General features: G+C 35.0%; 1 protein-coding gene across 1 annotated transcript; it reads right to left on the bottom strand.

Moving 5' to 3' along the window:
* Nucleotides 1-7,547: 7,547 nt before the first annotated feature.
* On the bottom strand, nucleotides 7,548-23,054 carry LOC131606720 (uncharacterized). Its single transcript, XM_058878874.1, has 9 exons — nucleotides 22,602-23,054; nucleotides 14,676-14,723; nucleotides 14,533-14,592; nucleotides 14,269-14,352; nucleotides 14,005-14,109; nucleotides 8,376-8,498; nucleotides 8,189-8,289; nucleotides 7,935-8,046; nucleotides 7,548-7,845 (listed from the first exon to the last, which is right to left on the bottom strand). Exons 1-9 carry the CDS (start codon nucleotides 22,920-22,922, stop codon nucleotides 7,729-7,731), a joined length of 1,071 nt encoding a protein of 356 aa, XP_058734857.1. The 5' UTR covers nucleotides 22,923-23,054; the 3' UTR covers nucleotides 7,548-7,728.

Raw genomic sequence — 23,054 nt, 5'->3', positions numbered from 1 at the left:
TTTGTGATGAGGTCTCTCCAGAGCTGGTCGAAGTACGCCTCAAAATCAAAGAAGAACTAAGAAACAACTGCTGGAAGAGAAGCTTTAATGAGTGAATCTAATAACTTGCGAATGTCTCCACCAAGATGTTCAGAACTCTCAAGGACAGCAAGAAACTCAGGTTCGTTTAGGTGGGCTTTTAGTTGGCACATAGCATCGACAAGAGAAGCATCGATTTCAGCATCAGGATTAGTTGACTGAGCAGGAATATCAAGAGAACTTGGCCGCAGCTTCTAAAGTCAAAAGAGAGCTTCTAAAGGATTAGTCTTCTTCAAGTCCAGAATCTCCTCCTGACTAAGAGAACTGTTGGAGTTAGTGTCATCAACAGTAGGATGTTGTTTGGACTGAGAAATGGTATTGTATTCTGGACGAGAGGCATGGTCAGCAACTTCAACATTTTTAATTGCAGGTTGAGCTTGGTCGATGATGGGATTGTCTTGGGGCTCCGTTCGACTTCGACCTGGAGTATTAGCTGAATCAGTGGTGCTTCCAAAAGCGTCAGTCCTCTGAGGACTAAAAAGGTTGGAGTCAGGAGCAGCCTCAGTAATTTTTTCAGCAACCTCAACGATCTTCTCTTGAGTGTGGTCGACAGTTGATGTATTCTATTTTAGAGGAAACAGATTAGAAAATAATTTGTTGAAAGAAATACATTAAAAGATGGTGCTAAGTTACCTCAGGAAGAACTGGAGACGAAGAAGAGATTATTGTTGGAATTTTTTTGGGACTGGACAACAACTTTAGGAATGTTTTTAACACCCTTTCGTTTCTTTGTTGGAGTCGGAAGCGGAGGTCGTGAAAAAATTTCACTTTCTTGATTTGGTGGAGACGTAGTTTCGTCTGAGTCAGCAGGAACTACCAGCTAAAGAGAAAATGACAATTAACAAAGGTCAAGGTGTTATTGATAAAAGAATAAAGGTTAGGGTAATACCTTTCTTATAGCTTTGTTTCTCTTGGTTGTGGTGGAGTTCCACGTACTGGGACGCTTTCGACCTGGTTTAGGAGTAGGGACTTCGACTTGATTGGTAAGGTCAGGCCCTGAAAGATCTAAGAATGAAATTAGAACATTGCACATTGTAATGAGAGAACGAAGCTAGATGTAAAAAATACTTACTTATGGTAAGTTGATCTTCCAGCACGTCGAACGCAGTATTCAGTTTCTTGACAAACGAATCCCCATCATACAGTTGGTAATACTCAGACCACCACTCACTAAACTCTTTGGTTGTGAAGTAAGAATTCTGAAAGGTAAAGGTGGGGTGTTCCAAGGATTGTTTGTTATGAAATTTTAAGCAGTCGAGATGTTGACGGGCTGTGAACGGTCGACCAGAGTAACAAATGTCACCATCATGGGAATACAGGCTTTTGGGCAGCATTTGGCTCAAACCAAATTGTCGAGAGACCAGGTTTGGTTGATAACCTACAAACCCATAACACTTATCGGTCGACTCAATGCGATGAGAAAGGAGTGTTGGGGTCAGAAAAGCAGCCCAAATAGCATTTAATTGAGCTCGAAGGGTTGGAGTGTTTCCAGGGAAAATGGCTTTAAACCAAGTTGGTCCAAAACACCTATTTGAGAAAGGAGCCATAGAAGCTATGAACGTTTTACATTCAGAAAACACTTTCACATATTTGAGAAGGTTAGCCTGTTAGACTCATCTTGAGGAGTTTGAAAGGCAAGTTTGATGCCTTCGACTCTCCTGTCATACATGACTTCCAAAATAGATCGAGAAACAGTGTAACCAATATGTGACTCGAAGGTAGCATTCAACCAATGTTGCAAAAGCCAGTAGGGTCCCGACAGAGATAGCTGTTTTGGGGTTTCATGAAGGCGTTTGATCCTTAAAGACGCTATACCCAAGCTATGGTAAAGATAAGCAAGTAGAAGCTTACCTAAAGAGACTTTTCGACCTTCATGAATCTGGATAGCCAGGGGTATGTAAGCCTTAGCTATTTGAACCGACCCTGGACAAAATAGGTAATATGAAAGCCAATAAGTGAGGAAGGAAACATGCTCTTCATTAGAGACTTCGTCTGTAGACTTGTCATAATGATTCTGCATGTGTTTGGTGATGGTAGCGTTGGTGAAGTTGAAGTTTATTTCTGTCGGAAGAGTTGGGTCGAAGATCTCACCCAAGGGCGAAAGCCCTGTGATGGTAGCCACGTCGAAGAAAGTGGGAGTCATCATTCCACAAGGAAGATGGAAGGTGTTGGTCGAACCTTCCCAGAAGAATAACGAGGCAAGCAGCATAGGGGGACAAACCTTATGACCAGTTCTAGACAATTGGATGGCTTCGAAGATACCCAATTCCTCCCATCTTTGTTGTTTTTTTGCTTGAACTTTGTTGAGCCAAGCCAGATACTCCTTGTTGCCAGGAGCTGGGGTCGAACGAAAAAACCCTCACTGAAGGATCCATAAACTTCAGGTCGAGAGGACGTGGTTTATCAAATGCTACAGGCATTGTAGTTTGAAATGAGGGGAAAAAATCGGTGGTTTATGCTGGATGAGAACGATGATCTGGTAATGGCCCTGAGAAAGCTACTAGTTTATCAGTAATCTTAAAAGGGATTAGCATTTGATTTTGCCAAATAATGGCTTTGGCTTCTGTAAATTTGGGTTGAGGAACGAAATCCAACCCTTGCTCTTCTTCTTCAAGAGATATAATGGCTCCTAAAGGGTTAGAGCCCGTAGCATAGACGGTAGTGTTGGTATTCGTAGTGGTGTTTGCAGCCATTGTTGTGTATTGAAGAAAAGAAGAAAACAAGTGCTTGAAGGTTAGAGAAAAAGAGTGCTCTGAAAACGCTTGGGAAGAACAGGAAAACGTGAAGAAAAGAAAAAGGGAGAAGAAGCTCACATATATATATATAGGGGCTATGATGACGTCAGTGAAATCGTGTGAAAAAAGAAGTTGTTGAATCAAAGGTCACTTCAAAAACGCTTTGGAAACTAGTTTTAGGAAGTGGGGAGCAGTTATAGCCCACTACCTAGGATTTACGTAATAATTAGTGTCTAGGGATGTGCAAAGTAATCATGGCGAAAAAAGATAATAAAAGTCGAAACCTAAGAGGAAAACGAAATGCCATCTTTCTCTTTTTTTTTTTTAAATCAGTCGAAAGAGGTCGCTTGGGGGGCAATTTGTTACCCTAAGATTTCGACTTGCTAATAATGGTAAGTGGTTTCTGAGATGTATGAGATTATTAAATAGTCTAAGGTAAAGGAGTCTGATTAAAAGGCTATTTTTAGTCAAGACTACCGTTCGACTATGAAAGACCATCACTGCCAGGGTTCGACTAAGGTTAGCAAGTCTACCATGCATGTTCGACTAAAATAAGTGAAAAACTTAGGTGTTTTGCCAAGTATAGCTTTGAAGTCGGAAGGCATCAGAAGTCAAAGGAAGCAGTTTGAGACAGTTTTTTAGCAGTTTTCACAGGACACGTGGAAGCCTCACAAACGAAGATGTTGCATGTCGAAGACACGTGTTGGCTAGTAATCAGTCGACCGTTAGTAGTAGTTATTTTTATTTTCACTATTTAAGCAAGTTCCAGAGGAACAGTTTAGGGTCCGCATTTTCTACAAAAACACAAGTAAACTCAAATCTCTGTGAAATAATGAGTGACGAGTGCAACTTTGGAATGTATGTATGCGTACCAGTTTAATTTATGCAATCATTTTACGTTATGCATTACTTTCAGTGCACATTTACTGTTTTTTATTGCTTTCATTTACTTTAAAGTCTTGAATTTCAGTGTTTACTTTTACTTTAAAGTTATTATTGCATTTAATACAAACCAGATACACATAATAGACAAATAAAAGCAATTAATCCTGGAATATTCTAGTTGATTCCGCAAAAGTAACCTTTAAAAAGGAAACTAGCGCTTGTTTACCAAATTTCTGGGTAAACAGCTGCCCATTTAGAAGGATTTGGTACGACACCGAGGATATACACCGAACAACCAGCCTAACCATCATCTCCGGGAAATCCATATCCCTTAACACTCCTTCCACGAACCTCCACTCCATCCTATCATATGCTTTTGCCATGTCCAATTTCATGGCCATCACACCCTTCTTACCCTTCTTCTTCTTCTTATTCATCCAATGGAAGCACTCCATTGCAATGAGAGCGTTGTCCGAAATAAGTCTACCTCTAACGAATGCACTCTGCTCTTCGTCGATGACCTCCGGTAACACCTTCTTGAGACGGTTTGCAATGGCTTTGGTAACAATCTTCATCATAACGTTACAAAGGCTAATTGGCCGAAAATCAGTAGGAGACTTAGGATTCTAACACTTCGGTATCAAAGCTATGAATGTATGTTTATCTCCTTCGGATCCTTCTCCCTATTCAGAATATCCATAACCAGCTCTCTCACATCCTTTCCCACCGTGCCCCAAAACTTTTGGAAAAACAGCGCTGGTAAGCCATCCGGCCCTGGTGATTTAAGAGGGTGCATTTGAAATAAAACGTCATTCATTTCCTGCTCCGTAAAGACACCTTCACACCACATACGATTCTCCCGACTCAGCTTTCCTTTAACAACCTCGCACACAGCCTCAATATTAGAAGGATTTGAAGAAGTGAAGATGCTTCCAAAATACTGTCTCAAAATCTCCTCGCATCGATTCCACCCATATTTCCACGCTCCATCTTCGCCCTTAAGTTTCCTTATGGTATTAGTAGTCCTCCTTTGTTTGGCTTTCCCATGAAAAAACTTAGTATTTTTGTCACCGTATCTTAACCACAACGCTCGACTTCTTTGACGCCAAATGATTTCCTCCACCTTTAAGAGATTATTCTTTTGATCTTCAATGGCTTTGAAACTCCTTATGTCCTCTTCACTACTCCCCCATCTACAATCTTCTTTTAACAATTCCTCAATTCGTTCAATCTCTTTTCTCACAGCTCCACTTCTGAATTCCTTAAAGTTCGACCCTATATCCGCCATGGCTTTCATTTTGCTTAGTCCCCCACCCGAACTAGTCTCCCACTTCCGCCTCACAATATTTGCACAGTGCACTTCTCGGGCCCATATAACTTCAAACTTGAAAATATGTTTAAAATCTTCCTTCACCTCTTCAGTTTGCTTTTCCAATTCAATTCGTATGGCAGAATGGTCCGACCCAAACCTGGGTAAGTGAGTAACAATGATAGGGTGAAATATGCCAATACACGACACGGTGCCCAGCGCTCTGTCCAGCCTATACTGAATGTTGTTGTGATCTTTCCTTTTGTTGGACCAAGTGAACGGGTAGCCTTCGAACCCCAGGTCTTAAAGATTACACACCTCCAAAGTTTGTCTTCACCAATTGAATTGTGTTTGTGATCTCACGTTTCCTCCAATCTTCTCGTTATCACTAAGTACATCATTGAAATCTCCGAAACACATCCAATTATCATTGCCTTCTCTATGAAGATCTCTCACCAATTGCCATGTTCTCCTTTTGTTATGTTCTTCCGGAAAGCCATACACCCCCGAGAAACTCCAACCCCGCTCTTCCTCATCTTTTACTTCCCCACTAATATGATTTTGGGAATAAGACTTAATTCCCAGCTGCAAACCTTCATTCCACATAATTGCTAGCCCTCCTGCCCTACCTTCCCATTACCTTCACAATCAACAGAGAAACTGTTATCAAAGCCCAATTTGTACTTCACCACTTGTAATTCCCCATCTTTCAAACGGGACTCCATAAGAAAGATGAGGTTGGGGTTTTCAGTTCGCACGAGCCTTTGCAAGGCTCGAACCGCACGGGGACTCCCCAACCCCCTGCAGTTCCAACTCAAGAGTCTCATTGATGTAGGCGGTGTTGGTCTTCCAACACCACCTCTGGTCTCAAGATTACAGCTCCACCCCCCTCCTGATCGGGCCTCCTCTTCTTCCCTCCACTGCCTAAATCTTCCAGTTTTCCTTCAGCAATCGGAACCTTCACTAGCTGTCTCTTCCCTCTATCTCGTTCAATTTGTTTCAAGGAAAATGTGCAGGTTTATTGCTAGTTTTTCTTTGAATTTTCCTGAGAAATTTCATTTTAGGGACTTAAACCAAAATAATTTTAACATTCAGGAATTAGGACAAAAATAAAAAACACATCAACTTACAGGAATCAAAAGACTATTTAAACCTAAAATTTAATATAAATTTAGAAGAGGATTAAAGTCCTAAGAAAAATTTAGAAACTAATTTAAAAACTTGAATTTTAAAATAGAGAAATTAAAATTATTAAAAAAAAGAAAATAGAAGAATGTAAATTGAAATTAAGCCTATTTTTTTTAAAGTTTTGAAAACTAATTAAAATAAAAAGAAACAAAAGAGTAAACTTTTAACTTTCTTTGATTTCTTTATAATGTGCATGGGCAAATTTATAAAAAAAAAAAAAAACAGTAATTTTTTCAACTCTTCTTTTACAATACACGTGACAACTAATCATCCATTTCGGGAATGAACAGTAAAATAGGTGCAAATTTGTTACAGTATTTAAGAAAAAAATCAAAGGAATTTTCGAGGAACAAGTTCCTGAAATATGTTCATATTTTTTATTTTAAATTAAAAGGAGTTTCCGAGGAACAAAGTTTATGTGAGAAAAATTCATCGAAATGTATTTTCTGCCTACTGTTTTCTCAAAGACTGATTCCCAAAAATTATTTGAAAAATTCTATTTTCTTGAAAAAGATAAAGATAGCTTCTCAAGAAAGTAGTTCTTAAAAAATAGCCGTGTTTATTTATATAAGTTAAAAGAATGCGAGCTATTGTCTTCGAGTTTAATTTTTGAGAATATTTATTTCTATTTTTATATTGAACACTTGTAAATAAGTTGTTGGTTGATATTTATAAATTAATATTTTTTTATTAAAAAAATTGGAAAATTATAATCAATAATTTTTTTTCTTCTTAATTATAGTTTTGGTCTTTCTATTTTAATTTATTTAGATAACTAGTCTATTTAAAATCAACTTGATTTTGGTCTTTTTCACATTTTTAGATTAAAAGTTATTAATATATTTATTTTGTATGATATCTAACTTATATTTTTTATGTTTAAAATTCTACAATAATTGTTTATGTGATGATAAATTTGTAACATTTAACGAGTGAAACATCATTTAGAAATAGAAACAATCAATTTTTAATTAAAAAATATGAGAGAAAAATAAATAGAACAAAATTGTATTTAAACCAAAGAAAACTAAAATCCAAAGGAATAGATTTGGATCCTCTCTAATTTTTATGGTTCAGCCCTCTCTCCTTCTTAATCCAATTTTTAATCCGATGGTTGAAAGATCCACACCATAAAGTAATGGTTCATAAGAGATAATCCATATCCCAAAAGAATGCAACAATGAAATATTTCTAAAAAATATTATGATTTTGATACCATCTTAAAATATCCCACGAAAAGTACATCATGTATTCAACCAAAAGTGTTTGAAAGACACACTTTCTTGAAAATAATTTTTGATTTTTAAAATGGATTTTCTAAGAGATTTTCTTAATCATTTAAGAGAGGAGAACATATAAAATAGAAATTGTATGAGAAGAGTACAACAAGTTTATTTACACCAATTAATTAATTACATACCTTATATAGATGCTAATAAATGAGTAATTAATTACTAACAAATTACTTACTCACCTGTCACAATTGTTGTTGAAAATGACAATGTCTCTACATAGGGAAGTCACTCTTTGCATTTAAAGATAGGTGTTTGATAATAAGGCCATTCCAGCCACAACCATGCTGACAGATACAAAGATTTTCATTCTTGGGATAGCAGGTTTGGGAGGTGGAACTGTGATGAGATCTTGAATCTTACACAAGTAAGCAAAATTGGGGTTAGAAAATCTTTCAATGACTAAAAAAATAACAGATTCTTAAATAACAGAGAATGTTCACAAACCTTGATAGGTTGCTTCCAATACTTCTTTATTCCTTCTAGATGCCCTAATCCAACAACAGCAACAACTGATCTTTTATCACTTGCCACTTTTAGTAATGTGTAGGACATGTACCTGGATTCGTACACCGACATCAGACACTAACACAAATATAATACCAACACATGCGATCATCACATTTGATTTATTTATATTTTAATTATTATTGATGTGAACGTATCAGTGTTATTAGTATAAGTACAATATTAGGACATACTTATCTCTTTCATGCACAATAATCTCCACTACAGTTGGGAGTTTCTCACTCATTATTTTCTTAGCAAGAATTAACCCGTCATCATTATCCAACTCCTTCAACTAAAAAGGAAAACTAAAACCCATGTTAGGATATACTCAAGAACTTAGCATATACATGAACTAGTGCATTGGATCATGAATTATACCCAAATTTTAACAGTATCAGAGATGGATAAAGAATCTGAGAATTTCATTGGAAAAGAAGATGGAATCAACAATCTTGGGATGTGCCAGAGTGGCAGCTTACTCCATGTTCTCTTTAATGTGATCTGTCTCAATCAAAATTAAAACCAATCAATACAGTAACAAAGTTACAAACCAAGTTAAAAACACATTTATAATACTCTAAACAATGAAATTAATCAATTAGAGATGTTACTTTGTTGGATTATTGTCCAAACACAATTGATGTGTGAGAACATAGTGAGATGGTTGGTATGTACTATGTTGCATTCGTTGTGGAGTCACAAAATGTAGCTACTAGCAGAATAACACTTTAATTGGGGGAATGTAATTCGTCTTTAAGTAAGTGACTTGCGACACAAGGTAACTTTCACAAGTGGCAGTTTATGAAGTTGCCAATCATATAATTCAACTAGAACTAACAAAGAGAAATCTTTCATCTCTAATTTCAGTTTGCATCTCATTATTTTAATCATTCTCTCTTCATTTTCATTTTCTTAATAATCAAACAATTCTAACAAATTGGTATCTAGAGCACCAGTTTGATCCAAGCTTCCATCAATGGCAAATGGAAGCACAACTTCTAATCAATTTTCTTCAAATCTATTAGTGCTTCAAGGAGAACACTATGATAGATGGTGAGCGTAAATGAGGATCATATTCATATTTCAAAATGTTCTTGAAATCATGAATGATGGCTTGTGAGCGTTGGAAGTAAATGCAACTGAGGTATAGAAGGTTGTGAAAAGTTTATTCTTAATCAGTCAATGATTGGATTCAAACATCTTTGAGAAGATTGTCCAGGAAGAAACAACTAAGGTTGTGACCCAAGAAGTTGTATGGTGGGGAATGAGAAATTGAAGAAGGTGAAGTTGCAATCTTAGAAGAAGCAAAATGAGAATACGTAGATGAATGATGGCGAGGTAAGTTGCAATCTTAGAAGAAGCAAAATGAGAAGTTGTATGATTGGTGTTACTGACAAATCAAATGAAGTCATGAGGTGAGAGGATCACTAAATTGCAAAATATTGAGAAAGTTTTGAGAGCTTTAATTGTTAAGTTTGATCACATAAGTGTGGCTATTGAAGAATCTAAAAAGTAGTTTGAGATGAAACTTGAAGAATTACAAGCATCATTAGAAGCTCATGAGATAAGGTTGAGCAGAGAATTGTAGAAAAGGTAAAAGAACAATCCCTGCAAGCTAAATTTTTCAAGAAGATGACTCAAATATTAACAAAGGGAAAAATGGAAAATGAAGAATTGAAATGATGAAGGTGCTGGAAAGAACTCTAAGAATTAAGGAGAAACAATAAACGATAGTGCCTTTTCCAACAAGAAATTAAAGGAGAAGGTTGAAATGAAGGAAGTGCAATGCTATTGTTGTCAGATGTTTGACCACTATGCAATAGATTACTACTTCAATAAAGAATCTAGTGTAAGTAATAGAAGAAGCACAATTTGCATATGTAGACAATAGTAACTCTAATGAAGTTATTCTAATGGCCCTACACATTTGGCACAAGGCAAGACCAATATTTGGTATCTTGATACATGTTGTAGCAATCACATGACAAGGAAAAAAGAATGGTTTATCAAGCTTGATAAATAAATAAAAAGAGCCATTAGATTTGCCGATAATAGAAATGTCACATCCGAGGGCATGATAAACATTCTAGGGAAGAGGAAGCATAGACAAGAAGCAATAATTAATGATGTATTATAAGTTCCTTCTATGACAAGTAACACAATCCATTTGAGGTAGCTACTTGCCAAGAATTACACAATGAAGGTAGAGAACAAGGAACTTAAAGTGTTTGATGCAAATTCTAAACTAATTTTAAAAGCACCTCCGTCGATCAACATGACTTTCAAAATTATGACCGACATGCTTAACCATCAATATCTTGCATTAACAATTACTAATGATCAAAATTGGAAAGAGCATCAAAGATATGGTCATCTGAATTTTAGAAGCCTAAGCCAAATGCATATGAAGAGAATGGTGTATGATCTTCCTCGGATTAAAGTGCCAAAGGAACTATGTGAAGAATATTGTGTGTGTGTGTGTAAAATCAATGGGAGGTAACTATTATTTTTAAACCTTCATAGATAAACTCACCAGATATATGTGGATTTACATGATGGAGAAGAAAAATGAAGTATTCACTTAGTTCAAGAAACTTAAAGTTTTAGTTTAAAAACAACCTAAATATAGCATACTGAAATTGAGAACTGATGGAGGAGGTAAATATACTTCAGCAGAATTTGCACAATTCTGCAAAAAAAAGAATGGATTGAGTATGACACAATAGCTCTCTATACACCTCAACGCAATGTCATTGCTGAAAGGAAGAACAAAAGCATATTGAACATTCCAAGAATATGTTCAAGGCTGGGGAAATGTGAAATCATTTATGGGGAGAATCAACCTCAACTGCTACGTATACCATCAACTTATGTCCAACTTAGAAGTTAATGAGAGAGACAACATATGAAGATTGGTAGGCCTGAAGCCAAGCATTGGTCATTTCACAATCTTTGGATTACTTTGCTTCAGAAATGTACTTGAGAAATTAAGAAGAAAATTGGATATAGAAGTCAATCTATGATTCTCATAGGCTATCACTTAAAAAGTGCATACAAACTATTCTCACCTAATGAGAATAAGGTGATAATAAATATGGATGTGTAGCTTGAAGAAAGCAAAGAATGGAATTGTGTGAAAGTTTCAAACAGTCCAATGGAAAATGATGAAAACTTAAGAAATATAATAACTGTATTACAAGAAGGTCAAGTAGTGAAGTTATACAAGTACATGAGGTAAGGAGGTCAACTAGAGCAAGAACTCAGTCACTTAAGCTAACTGACTATGAGAGATTCCATGATCAGCCAGTAGATGAAGATGGTGACCTAGTTTAAAAAGTCATAATGGTTGAATTAGAGTTAATTGATCTAAATCAAGCCCTAAAAGATGAACATTGACGATAAACAATGAAGGAATGAGCTCAAGGAAATTACAAAGAATTAGGCCAGTAAATTAGTCATTCACTCAAGCAAGAAATCTATAGATGTGAAATGAGTCTATAAGGTGAAGATCATGCCAAATGGTGAGATAGCCAAGTACAAAGCAGTGCTAGTTGCAAAAGGATTCCTCCAAAAACCTGGAATTGACTTCAATAAGGTAAATACACCATTTTCTATACTTGAAACAATAAGAGTGGTGGTTACAATTGCATCATACAAAGAGTGGAAGATGCATCAGTTGGATGTAAAGTTTTCTTTTCTTAATGTACCACTACAGGAGGAAGTATATGTCAAACAAACACCATACTTTGAGATTAAAGGGAAATAAAAGAAGTTGTACATGTTTTGAAAGACATACTATGGTTTGAAACAAGCACCTAGAGCACGAGACAACATAATTGATATTTTTTTCTCATCAAGATAGAATTCAAAAAATGAGCAGGCACCAGATTAAATGAAGCTGAACTGACAAGATTCAAAGTCATCATGAAGAATGAGATTTAGATGTCTGACCTAAGGAACTTTCTTATTTCCTAGAAATGGAATTTGTGAATACTGGAGGTGGAGTTTTCTAGCATTAGAAGAGATATGCAAAAGACACCTTGAAGGAATTCAAAATGAGCAATTGCAATCCTGCAATCACTCTCATGGAAGCAGGCATAAAACTAAAGAAGGATAAAAATGATGAACTTGTATATGCAACCTTGTAGATGAAAATCATAGGCTCACTAAGGTACCTATGAAAACAAGACCTGACATTTGTCAAAGTGTTGACTTGGTAAGTAGGTTTATGGAAAACTTAGATTATGTCATCTACTAGCACCCAAAAGATTCTAAGGTGCATCAAAAGCAATGCAAATCATGGTGTACTCATTCCAAATCAAAAGAATACTAGAAAAAAAGGCAAAGGCGTATGGCTACTATGATTAAGATTAGAAGGAGACGAAGATGACATGAAAATTATATCAAGATACTTGTTCATGATTGGTGCAACTCCAATTTCATGGAGCTCGAAGAAGCAAGGGATATTAGCTCTATCATCTTGTTAAACAGTTTATGTTGCAGCCTCATATGTAGCTTGTTGAACACTTTGGATAAAAATGCAATTAGAAAGAGTTGAAGATCAACGAAGTTGTGAAGATCAAATATTTCATTGTTAACAAATCAACAATTGATTAGACTAATCATCCTATAAGTCATGGTAGAAGCAAATACATTTAGAGAAAATATCATTTCATAAGGCTATGTTTGCGAGTTTGGAGGGGAGGGGAAGACTTCCGAAAAAGAAATTTTAAAAAAATATAGAAAAATATTTAACATTTTTTGAAAAAATAATTTTGTTTAGAATGATAAAAGAGTCATTATCATTACTAAATTGTTAATTTTCAAAATATTATAACAACTTAAATGATATTTGGAAAATTTATGTAAGTCTTTCAAAACCCTCCTTCAATACAATTTTTGAGTTCCCCCATTTTATGGGGTTTTTGGTGTTATGAATAAAATCAAACCCTCCAAAACCATCCTACCCAAAATCTTTTTATTCCTTTCACCCAATTCTTCCTATTTTTCAAAGCCCTCCCCTCCCTTTCCTTCCAAACTTCCAAATAAAGCCTAAGAAACCAAGTTAACTAGAACATGTTGGAGATAAATACTACAATGTAAAGCTGCAACTTGCAAACATCTTAACCAGACCATTAAGGGAGCAAAATTTGATTGCCTAAAAGAATTGATAGGAATGAGAAAACTAGTTGATATGAATTAAGAGTATGAGTGCAATTCATCTTTTGGTAGTAGTTTTCGTGTGTTGCAAGTGAGTGACTTACAACACAAACTAATTGTCACAAGTTGTAGATTATGGGTAGATAAGTAAGTTGGCTTTCTAATTGCATATATACTTGTCAAACCATGTAATTCAGCTAACTAATCATTATAAATTTCTCCTTTCTTTAGTTTTAATTTGCATCTCTTTTATTCTAGTTCATTCACAAGGCCAATGTCAAGAGACCCAAAAGCGAACACCAAGAAGAGTGCACGAAATAGGTGGACCTTTACACCAACCAATAACACAAGATTTCATCCTCCAACATGTTACTCACCGCCCAATTTAATCAGACGGTTGTCTGCATAACACGCCGCATTGTACATCGACGGTTTTAACCGCTCCTGCTATATAAGGACCAAAGCGCGTCATTTTCAATATTCAACTCAATTCTCACCGTAACCCTATTATTTCATAACTTGCTGATTTAGGTGTTTGAGTGTTAACCTTTAACCTTGAAGATCAACCCCCTCTCTGCAGCAGTGAAAACTTATTCCGCCACACCAAAAATATATTCCATCATGTTATTACATATTTCCTGTTGCTTAACAGAACAACTATATTTTGTCCATCCTCTCATTACTTTAATTACCTTATCAACCAAGCAATCCCAAAAACTTTTCATCATAAATCCAAATATCAAGAATTTAAAACTTGCTAAAACTGATAATACACATTATCAGTGGTTTTACATGAGTTAAAATATTCATATAACTTCAAAAAAATGAAACTAAAAAATCATCTAACCTGTATAGGACGATCACCAAGTACCACTTTGCCACCATACTTGATTGCTTCTCTGTATCCAGAACGAAACTCAGCACCAGGATACACGTCGAGCTCATTGGCAAGCTGTTAGAAATTCAAGAAAAGAAAAATAATGGTACAAGAGAATTGCAACATTTTCTTCTTCTCGAAAACCAACTTAACATTGAATAAGATGGGATGAAAAATTATCAGTTGAAAAATGTTACAGGATGATAAATATGATTGTCAAACATTGAAACATGCCTCGGCCATTAACCAGCTATAAAGTATTCCAAAGAAGTTGTGTTTTTTCTTCCAGCTTTCATACATTTCTTCCACAGTTGGTACCTGCAAGAAGCAAAATATATACATAAAATTAACAAAAATCATTGAGGTGTGGTTAAATTTCAAGATTTCCTCCATATTTTTTCTTACTATCACTGATACCCTAAGTGCATTTATAACCAAATCACAACAAGTCTTACTCCCCTAGTTACTCAATCTAAAGACAAAATTAAAGAATGAAACCTTAATCTTTTCGTGGAAAAGCACTTGCTGACGACTCCTACACAATTCCAAAAAGACAGTCTGCAGTGCACAAAAGCCATCAATACGATTTCTCCATAAAAACATGCACAAGGGAAATCAGGAAAAGAAAACAAATTAACCACCTCTGGTTTCAAAAATTTGACAATAGCTTCAACTTGTTGGCTTGATTCCTGCAAAATAGTTCAACATTATGGGCTGGTTTGACAGTAACATGCACAACGTAATAATGAGTCAAAAAAAGAGAAAAATATGTATTAATAAGTTTGTGGGAGACTAAAAGAATATAGGAATATTCTTTTAGTAAGAATATAAAAGAGTTGTTTTATATCAAGTTCTCAAGCTTTATTTTCACATGAAAATGATCTTCAACTCTTAAATTCTATTCTTCATAACAAACTTCATCTCAATGGAGTCATGAAGTAATTTTTGTAAATTACTTCATAGAAGGTCAATTGCATATAATAACCGACAAATGGGTTTGGAGGATTCACTTTGAAAAAACACATCTCAATACAAAAAAACTAAAAATAATAAAACAACTATTTGTAACTTTTGGTTGATATAGTATTTTAAAGTGATTTTATTTAAACTAATCACACTCAAACACATGCTTAACATATTTTTATTTTCTAAATATTCTTATATTAATACTTTTTTAATTTATTTTGAAAGATAAAAAAAATTAATTAAGCACATCCACGTAATATTGGGTGTTCAAAATTGAATCGGCCCAAAAAAAAGCTGCTAATTGAAACAAACTAAATCAAAAATTGCAAAAAAAAAAAAATGCATTTACTTCGAATGTGTTTGGATTATTTATTAATAAAATTGTGCGGTTCAGATTGGTTTGCGGTTTGTATTTTAAACCGAATCAAACCAAACAAAACCGGATTATATATGTTACAAAATCTTAAACAATATTATATATTTTTTAATTATTTTAAAAAAATCAATAAATATATGTGTATATTTTATCGTATTCTATGTATGATATTTATTTTAATTTACATATTAACATAAAACAAAATATTATTTATTTATAAATACTATTGTTTTTATTTAAAATGAAATTGTTATTTTTATTTTTAATTTGTTGATGTTGATAAGGATAAGATTAAATGAAAGTTTACATATTGATAATACAAAAATTATAGTATTATCAAGCTAGCATAGTCACGTGCGCACACTTGCTTATAAGTATACTTTATATTATTTCAAATTTATTTAAAAATGAAATTTCATGTATATTATCCTTTAGACATAAGATAGAATTGTAAGATACAATTGTAAGCTGGGTATTTTCGACGTATTTGATGATCAGGCAAAAAGTCGAATAGAATAAAAGTTGGAGTAATTTGAAGTCAGTTTGAAGATTGGTTCTACATATCTATATATGGGATATTTGGTTTGACATATAAGTTTGCGGAAAAGTGATTGAAGTTCCTACAGCTGCAGTCATGAAAATGGATTTAGTGAAATATTAAGTGAAATTGAAGATAAGTTCGACCGAGAAGAAGATAATTCAAAATCAGGCCAAATAACTGCTTGTTGGCCTTATCCACTAACAAAGGACACATGGAAACAAGTTAGAGACAAGATGCATGCAGATAGAAACATGTCGATTTCTGAAGAAAAACCGTTTGAAGACAGTTATTTTGATTTAGTATAAATAGGAGTTCTAACAATAGGATATGTGGGTTCAATTGTATACAAACTCACAAATACTCAAAGTATCTAGCGTATTGAAAAAAGACTCACTGGGTGAAATATACGTATGAAACACCACATTCTTTTATTCAATGCAAAGTCAATTTCGTTAAGTTATTTTCCTGCACTTTATTGTTCTATTGAAGTCTTGTTACGTTCTTTTCCATTATTGAAAACCATTTCTACATTATTTTGTTACATCGAACTCTTTACTTTTAAACACCAACTACAACAAAACTTTAGAAACTTAGACACGTATATCCTAGGATCAATCTAGTCAATCTTGCAAGCCACCAAATCACTATTTAGAAGACTAGCGGTTGTTTACCAAAATTCAGGGTAAATAACAATTCATACGTATGCATCAAATTATAAACTTATTTGATAATTCTAAACTTATTTGACAATTATAAACTTATTTTATGATAATGTATGAATAACTAAATACAAAATTATGTTAACCTCTATATGTACATGTATGTCTCATTAAAATCTTGTAAGAAATTGAACCAATCGAACCAATCCAAACCGCATTAGTTTGATTTGGTTTGGTTCTGTTGGAGATATAATTGGTTTTCACATTTTACTTGAGTTAACATTGTTTAGCTAACTGGTGTTGTCAATATTGTTAGTAAGTTAGTTAGTAGTTAGTCCAACTATATCTGTTAGTAGTCTGTTAACAGTTGGGGCTCATAGTTTGTATATAATGTAGAACCTTGTAAATCTTGTAATGATGGATTAATACACTTTTAGTTTATTATCTATTCTCTCTTTGTTCATCATTGAATTCAAAGAATGATGAACTCAAAAGTTCATCTTCAACATGGTATCATTCGCATGTTTCGATCACCAGCGCTTCCCTAATTCGCCATCTCTGAATCATCTAATTCCTCTCTGCATGCACGGTTAATCATCATAATACTGGTTTTTCAAAGTTCAACAATGGAGTCCACAAGAAATTAAGAACCATTGAAGATCCAACTCAATCTTTAGAAATTTCCACAGTTTTTGCATCGACAAATTTAGACCGAAGCTCTCGATTAAACTACAAGAGAACAACTATTTGCTCTGAAATCAACAAGTCGAAGGAGTGATTTTAATTGAAAAGATGCAGAAGCTTGTTGTGATTCCGCAAATCCCTAAAAATTCCAAATCTGCTCAAGATTATCTCACAGGTACGTTTTCTAATGTGTATAAAGCTTGTATCGTCCAAGACAAGCGGTGTTCATATGGTTGATGTCTACAATCTCTAAATCTATATTACCTAGGGTTCTTGCATGTAAACACGCCTTTGAAGTTTTTGACAAAATCCATCAGTATTTCAACGCTCAAATGAAAGTTAGGGTTCGACAATTGCGAATTGAACTTAAATCGACAAAGAAAGGAAACAAGTCAGTCACAAAGTTTATCTTGAGATTTCAAAGCAATTGCAAACTCATTATTAGTTGTTGGAAACTCAACTATCGAGCAATATCAGATATAATCGATACTTGAAGGACTTCCTAAAGAATACAGTCCATTTGTCATGTAAATGTATGGATATCCTGTATCACCCACCCTCTGTGATATTGAAGCACTTCTTAATGTGCAAGAAGAAGAATTGGGTAAATTTTGTCAAGAATTGGTTGCATCAAATATCTCTGTAAATATTTCTCACACAAACCAAGAAGATAATAGTTCTAGAGGAGCATACTCAAGCAATCGTGGTAGAGGAAACATGTTCAATCATGGTCGGGGCCGTGGCAGAGGAAGGTATACAACTAGAAATCATCTCACTTGTCAACTATGTGGTAAGTATGTTCACTCTATTATTGGTATTGTTTTGATGAGAACTTCATGCCTCAAAATACATCCAGTGCTCAGCCTAGTCCTGTAGACAATTCTAATCGTAAGCACTCAAGACACTACGCAGAGTTCTCATCCTATGGCTATGATGGATACCACAAATCGAACATTAGCTTACACTCAAGAATAATATATCTCCTCAGAGCTGGAAACTCAATTGGTTCACGGATCAGGTGCTTCCCACCACTTAACCCCTTATGCCTTTCATTTACAAAATAAAATGTCATATGTAGGGTCGAATAGAGTCTATGTGGGAAATGGTCAAACTCTTACTATACATTTAATAGGTTCCACACTGTTTTACTCCAAACTTAATCCAAACCATAAATTAGATCTTGCTAATGTCCTACATGTACCTTCTATCACTAGGAATTTGTTGTTTGTTTCGAAATTCTCTAGTGATAACAACGTTATTTTTGAATTCCTCCTTGATAAAAATGCTATATTAAATCTCAAGCTTCTAAACATGTACTTGTCGAAGGAGTTCTAGATGCTAGTGGCTTATATTGCTTTCCTCAACTACCCTTGGAGCTAACAAGCTCACACAACCTGATTAACAACTTGAGTACTTCTACTGGTATTCAAAATTATGTTGTTTCACATTCTGCTTTCCATATGTCAAATAACTGTAATACTCGTACTCTTTGGCATCATAGATTATGTGATGCAAACTTTACTCATATTACTCATATACTCAAGTTGTGTAATATTTATATCTTTAATAAACAAATCACTGATTTTTGCACTTCTTGTAGTCTTGGTAAAGCACATAGGTTACATGCACCTTCAACTAACACTATATACCATAAAGCCTTTGATATGATTTACACTAACGTATCGGGCCCATCCCCCAATCCCTCAAGCTCTGGTTATAGTTCCTATATTGCCTTTGTAGATGGTAACACCAGATACACATGGCTATATTTCCATAAACAAAAATCTGAAGCCCTGCAAACCTTTAAACTATTTCATTTGTTTGTTGAAACATAATTTTCTGTAACCATTAAGTCAGTTCAATCTGACTTTGGTGGAGAGTTCAGACCCTTTACAAAATTCTTGACAGAGCTAGGGATAACACATAGACTAAAGTGTCTACATAAATCCCACCAAAATGGATATGTGGAGAGAAAGCACAAACACATAATTGAAATGATCCTTACACTATTATTTCATTCCTCCATACCTCTAACATATTGGGACCATAACTTTTCCAAATCTGTACATTCAATAAACAGGCTACTCACTGCATTTTTAACCAAGGCTCACCCCCTTTGCAGGCCCTTTATATTAAGCATCCTGATTATAAATCCTTAAGAGTCTTTGGTTGTTACTGCTTACCATAAGCAAAATTTATCTATAATTATTACATTTATTGTCACTATTCCAAATATACCCCTATTATTTTTTACGTTTTCATGTTTTTAAGATTGCTAAAGCAAAAAGTAGGGGTAACATTAGAAAAAGTGTAAGACTTAAATACATTTAGACATCTTTCTTAAAGGGTGATCTTTTTTGTAAAGTTGCTTATATATGAGACCGGAGAAAGTAACAATGCTTTTTTGAATGGTAATTTTCATGATGAAGTCTATATGACACAACCTCCTGGTTTTGTAAGTACTGATAAAAGTATAGTTTGCAAGCTTAACAAAGCCATATATGACCTCAAACAAGCCACAAGGGCCTGGTATGAGAAACTGGCCTTATCTCTTCTTCAGTTTGGGTTAACTGCTTCAAAGTGTGATAATTCACTTTTTGTCTATTGCAAACAAGGTATTTCTTTATATGCTTTAGTTTATGTAGATGACATTCTTATTACTAGCTCAAACTCTTCACTCATTCATGATCTAATCAACAAACTGCACACTACTTTTGCCTTAAAGAAGTTGGGAAGACCTAGTTATTTTGTAGGTATTGAGGTTAAATTTCGCAGCAATGGATCTCTTTTTCTTACTCATTCTAAATACATAAAAGATATGTGATCAAGGGCAAAGATGACTAATGCTAATGGTGTTCCGACCCCTATGCTGAGTACATGTAAACTAAGGAAGCATGGGTCAAATGAGATGTCATATCTATAATTATGCAGATCCGTAGTTGGTGCTCTACAGTATGTTACTTTGACAAGGCCAAATATTGCGTACAATGTTAACAAAGCTTGTCAGTTTATGGCTTGTCCCCTTGACACTCATTGGGTTGTAGTTCGAAGATTATTAAGGTATTTGAGTGGTACAGTAAAGTATGGTCTGCTGTTGTCTCCCTCCATTTCAGCTCCCAAGTTTTCCTTTCGAGCTTACAGTGACTCTGACTGGGCTAGTGATCCAGATGATAAACAATCAACTTCCGGTTTGTGCATCTTCTTTGGCCCAAATTTAATTGCTTGGAGCTCTTTAAGGAAGTCCTTGGCGGCATGTTCCAACATCAAAGCAAAGTATAGAGCACTTGCACACTCAACTTCTAAATTGCTCTAGTAAGAATCCTTACTTTTTGAACTCAGAATTTCGTTTCTCACACCAACACTTTTGTGTGACAACCTAAGTGCTATATTTCTATCACATAATCCAGTTCTACATGCTCGCACTAAATATATCCTATGTTGTTAATCTCGAAAAGCGGCGAGACATGGTCAACCCAAAAATGGGAGCGGCGCGGGCGGTATTTTAGCAACGCGGATAGAAAAAATAAATATTTTAATGGAACTTACATGGTGAAAACATACTAGCGAATATAAAAAAACTCAAATTTCATTAAGTCTTAGCAATAAAATACTTCCAAATACATAATAGCATAAGTATTAAGCAAAACATTGAAACATACATTCAAATAACAATAAAATTCAAGAAAACAAACACTTATCTAGGACTTCATCCTCTTCATCTTCACCTCCACAAAACCATGGATTATTGGTATCAATATCATCATCCATGACCACAGGATCATTCAAATCATCATTGTCAAAGCGCTCTTTCAATGTTTGATTATACTTTATAAAAACCAAGTCTTACAACATTTGATTATACTTCAAATGTGCACCATACATACCAATAGCTTCAACCATCAATTTGAAACTTTTTGAATTCGTAACACTGAAAGCAATTCCATTCCGATAAAAGAAACGAGCGATGTCACTGGTTAGTTTGTGTAGCTTAGCAGAAGAAGTAACTAATTGAGTATTAGATGATGATGGTTGAGTTGAATTAGTAGGAGGAGGAGTTGACATGGCTGTAAAAAAAAATAGAGCATACAAATAAAATAACGGAGCAGAACGATGAGGAAAAAACAGAACATACAATAACAAAGCAGAACAAAACATACAATAGTAGAATAGAACATACAATAGCAAAACGATGAAGCAAAGCAGAATGATGAAGCAGAGAAGGAGGAAAGAATACCTGAAGTAGAGAATGAGAAGTAGCGGTGATGAGCAGAGAATGAGAAGCAATGATGATGAGCAGAGAAGGAAGCATCGATGATGAGCAATAGAGAGGCAGCATCGATAGTGGGTTTGCAACGAATAGAAAATGAAATTTGGGTAAAAACTTAAGTTTTGGGCCCAACCCGACCCGGTTTGCGAATCCAGAAAAGCACCCGCGTTGGACCGCTCCAAGACCCACGATAGTGGCCGCTCAACCCACATCTTTCTATCGCAGCAAACCTTTATAGCGAGAAGTGGCCAGGCCATTTTCCCAGCTCGCCCCGCAATCGCGGCCGCATCAGGCGCTATTCATAACATAGAATATATCGAACTCGACGTACACTTTGTGAGGGAAAGAGTCGTGGCTTGAAGAATGTTAATTCAACTTGTACCTGTTGGAGCACAAATCGCAAACACACTGACCAAGCCTCTTGGCACAACAGTTTTTCAAGAACTAAGAGGCAAACTCAAGGTTATTTGTGAAGATCACTACCCTTAAGTTTGAGGGGGTGTTAGAGATATAGTTGGCTTTCACATTTTACTTGAGTTAACACCGTTTAACTAACTAGTGTAGTCAAATCCTATTAGTAAGTCAGTTATCAGTTAGTCAAACTACTATATCTGATAGTAGTTAATTAACACTTGGGGGCTCATAGTTTGTATATAATGCTAAACCTTGTAAAGCTTGTAATGATGGATTAATACAGTTTAAGTTATATAATCTATTCTCTCTTTGTTCATCACTTAATTCAAAGAATGATAAACTAAGAATGATGAACTAAGTTCAATTTCCAGGGGTTCAGTTTTACTTTTAAAAATTAACCGAACTAAATCAAACCACATGTTTTTTTCTTTTGCGGTTCAAATGACTTTTAACGTTAAAAGCGCACAAATCGCACCAAAAACACCCCAAACAACATTGATATTTAAATTGTATACATTAAATTATATATCAATTTTTCAGTATACCGAAAATGACAAAGAGACCTATAGAAAAAGAGAGATGCATGATATAACTTTGCTAACAAATGTATAAAAGCACACATTAAAGAATAAAATACAAAAAAAAAAAAAAAGTTAATACCTTTGAGATATGGACTGTGCCAACCACGTAGACATCACAAACCCCACCCTTTGCCGTAGACTCGCACTCAAGTACGATCACATTTTTCGAAAGCTCCTTCGGTAGCTCCACTCGACGGTGGTTCCATTCCCTCCTTTCCGTTTCCGGTGACTGTTCTCCTCCGCAGCAGGCAGTGGTTTTTGTTGAGAATAGGTGGAGAGAACAAGAAGTTGTTGTTATTGTTGATGTTGTTATGAGTGAACATTTGGAAGTATGAGTTAAAGGAACGAGTCGAGCGAGTTTTGAACGAGTGAAGAGGTGAGTCATGGTTAATGCTTTCATCTTTCTCTCTGAAAGGAGTAAAGTGATTCGCGATTATGATATCTGTGAAATGTATTTTGGGTTGCCATCAATAACTTTACAGTGGTTCAGTCATATGTATTGTCGCGTCTAATGAATCATGCTATATATAAT

The sequence above is a fragment of the Vicia villosa genome, linkage group LG5 (assembly GCF_029867415.1).
Source record: "Vicia villosa cultivar HV-30 ecotype Madison, WI linkage group LG5, Vvil1.0, whole genome shotgun sequence".
In the NCBI taxonomy this organism is placed as follows: domain Eukaryota; kingdom Viridiplantae; phylum Streptophyta; class Magnoliopsida; order Fabales; family Fabaceae; genus Vicia; species Vicia villosa.
This window is presented reverse-complemented; position numbering and strand designations above follow the sequence as displayed.

Excerpts from the sequence above, each read along its gene's own strand:
- LOC131606720 (XM_058878874.1), bottom strand. The coding sequence starts at position 22,922 with ATGAAAGCATTAACCATGACTCACCTCTTCACTCGTTCAAAACTCGCT. Across the intron at positions 8,499-14,004 it reads TTGGTGATCGTCCTATACAG|ATCACATTAAAGAGAACATG; the intron begins GTTAGATGATTT and ends TGATTGAGACAG. Across the intron at positions 8,047-8,188 it reads ATTGTGCATGAAAGAGATAA|GTACATGTCCTACACATTAC; the intron begins GTATGTCCTAAT and ends GTACGAATCCAG.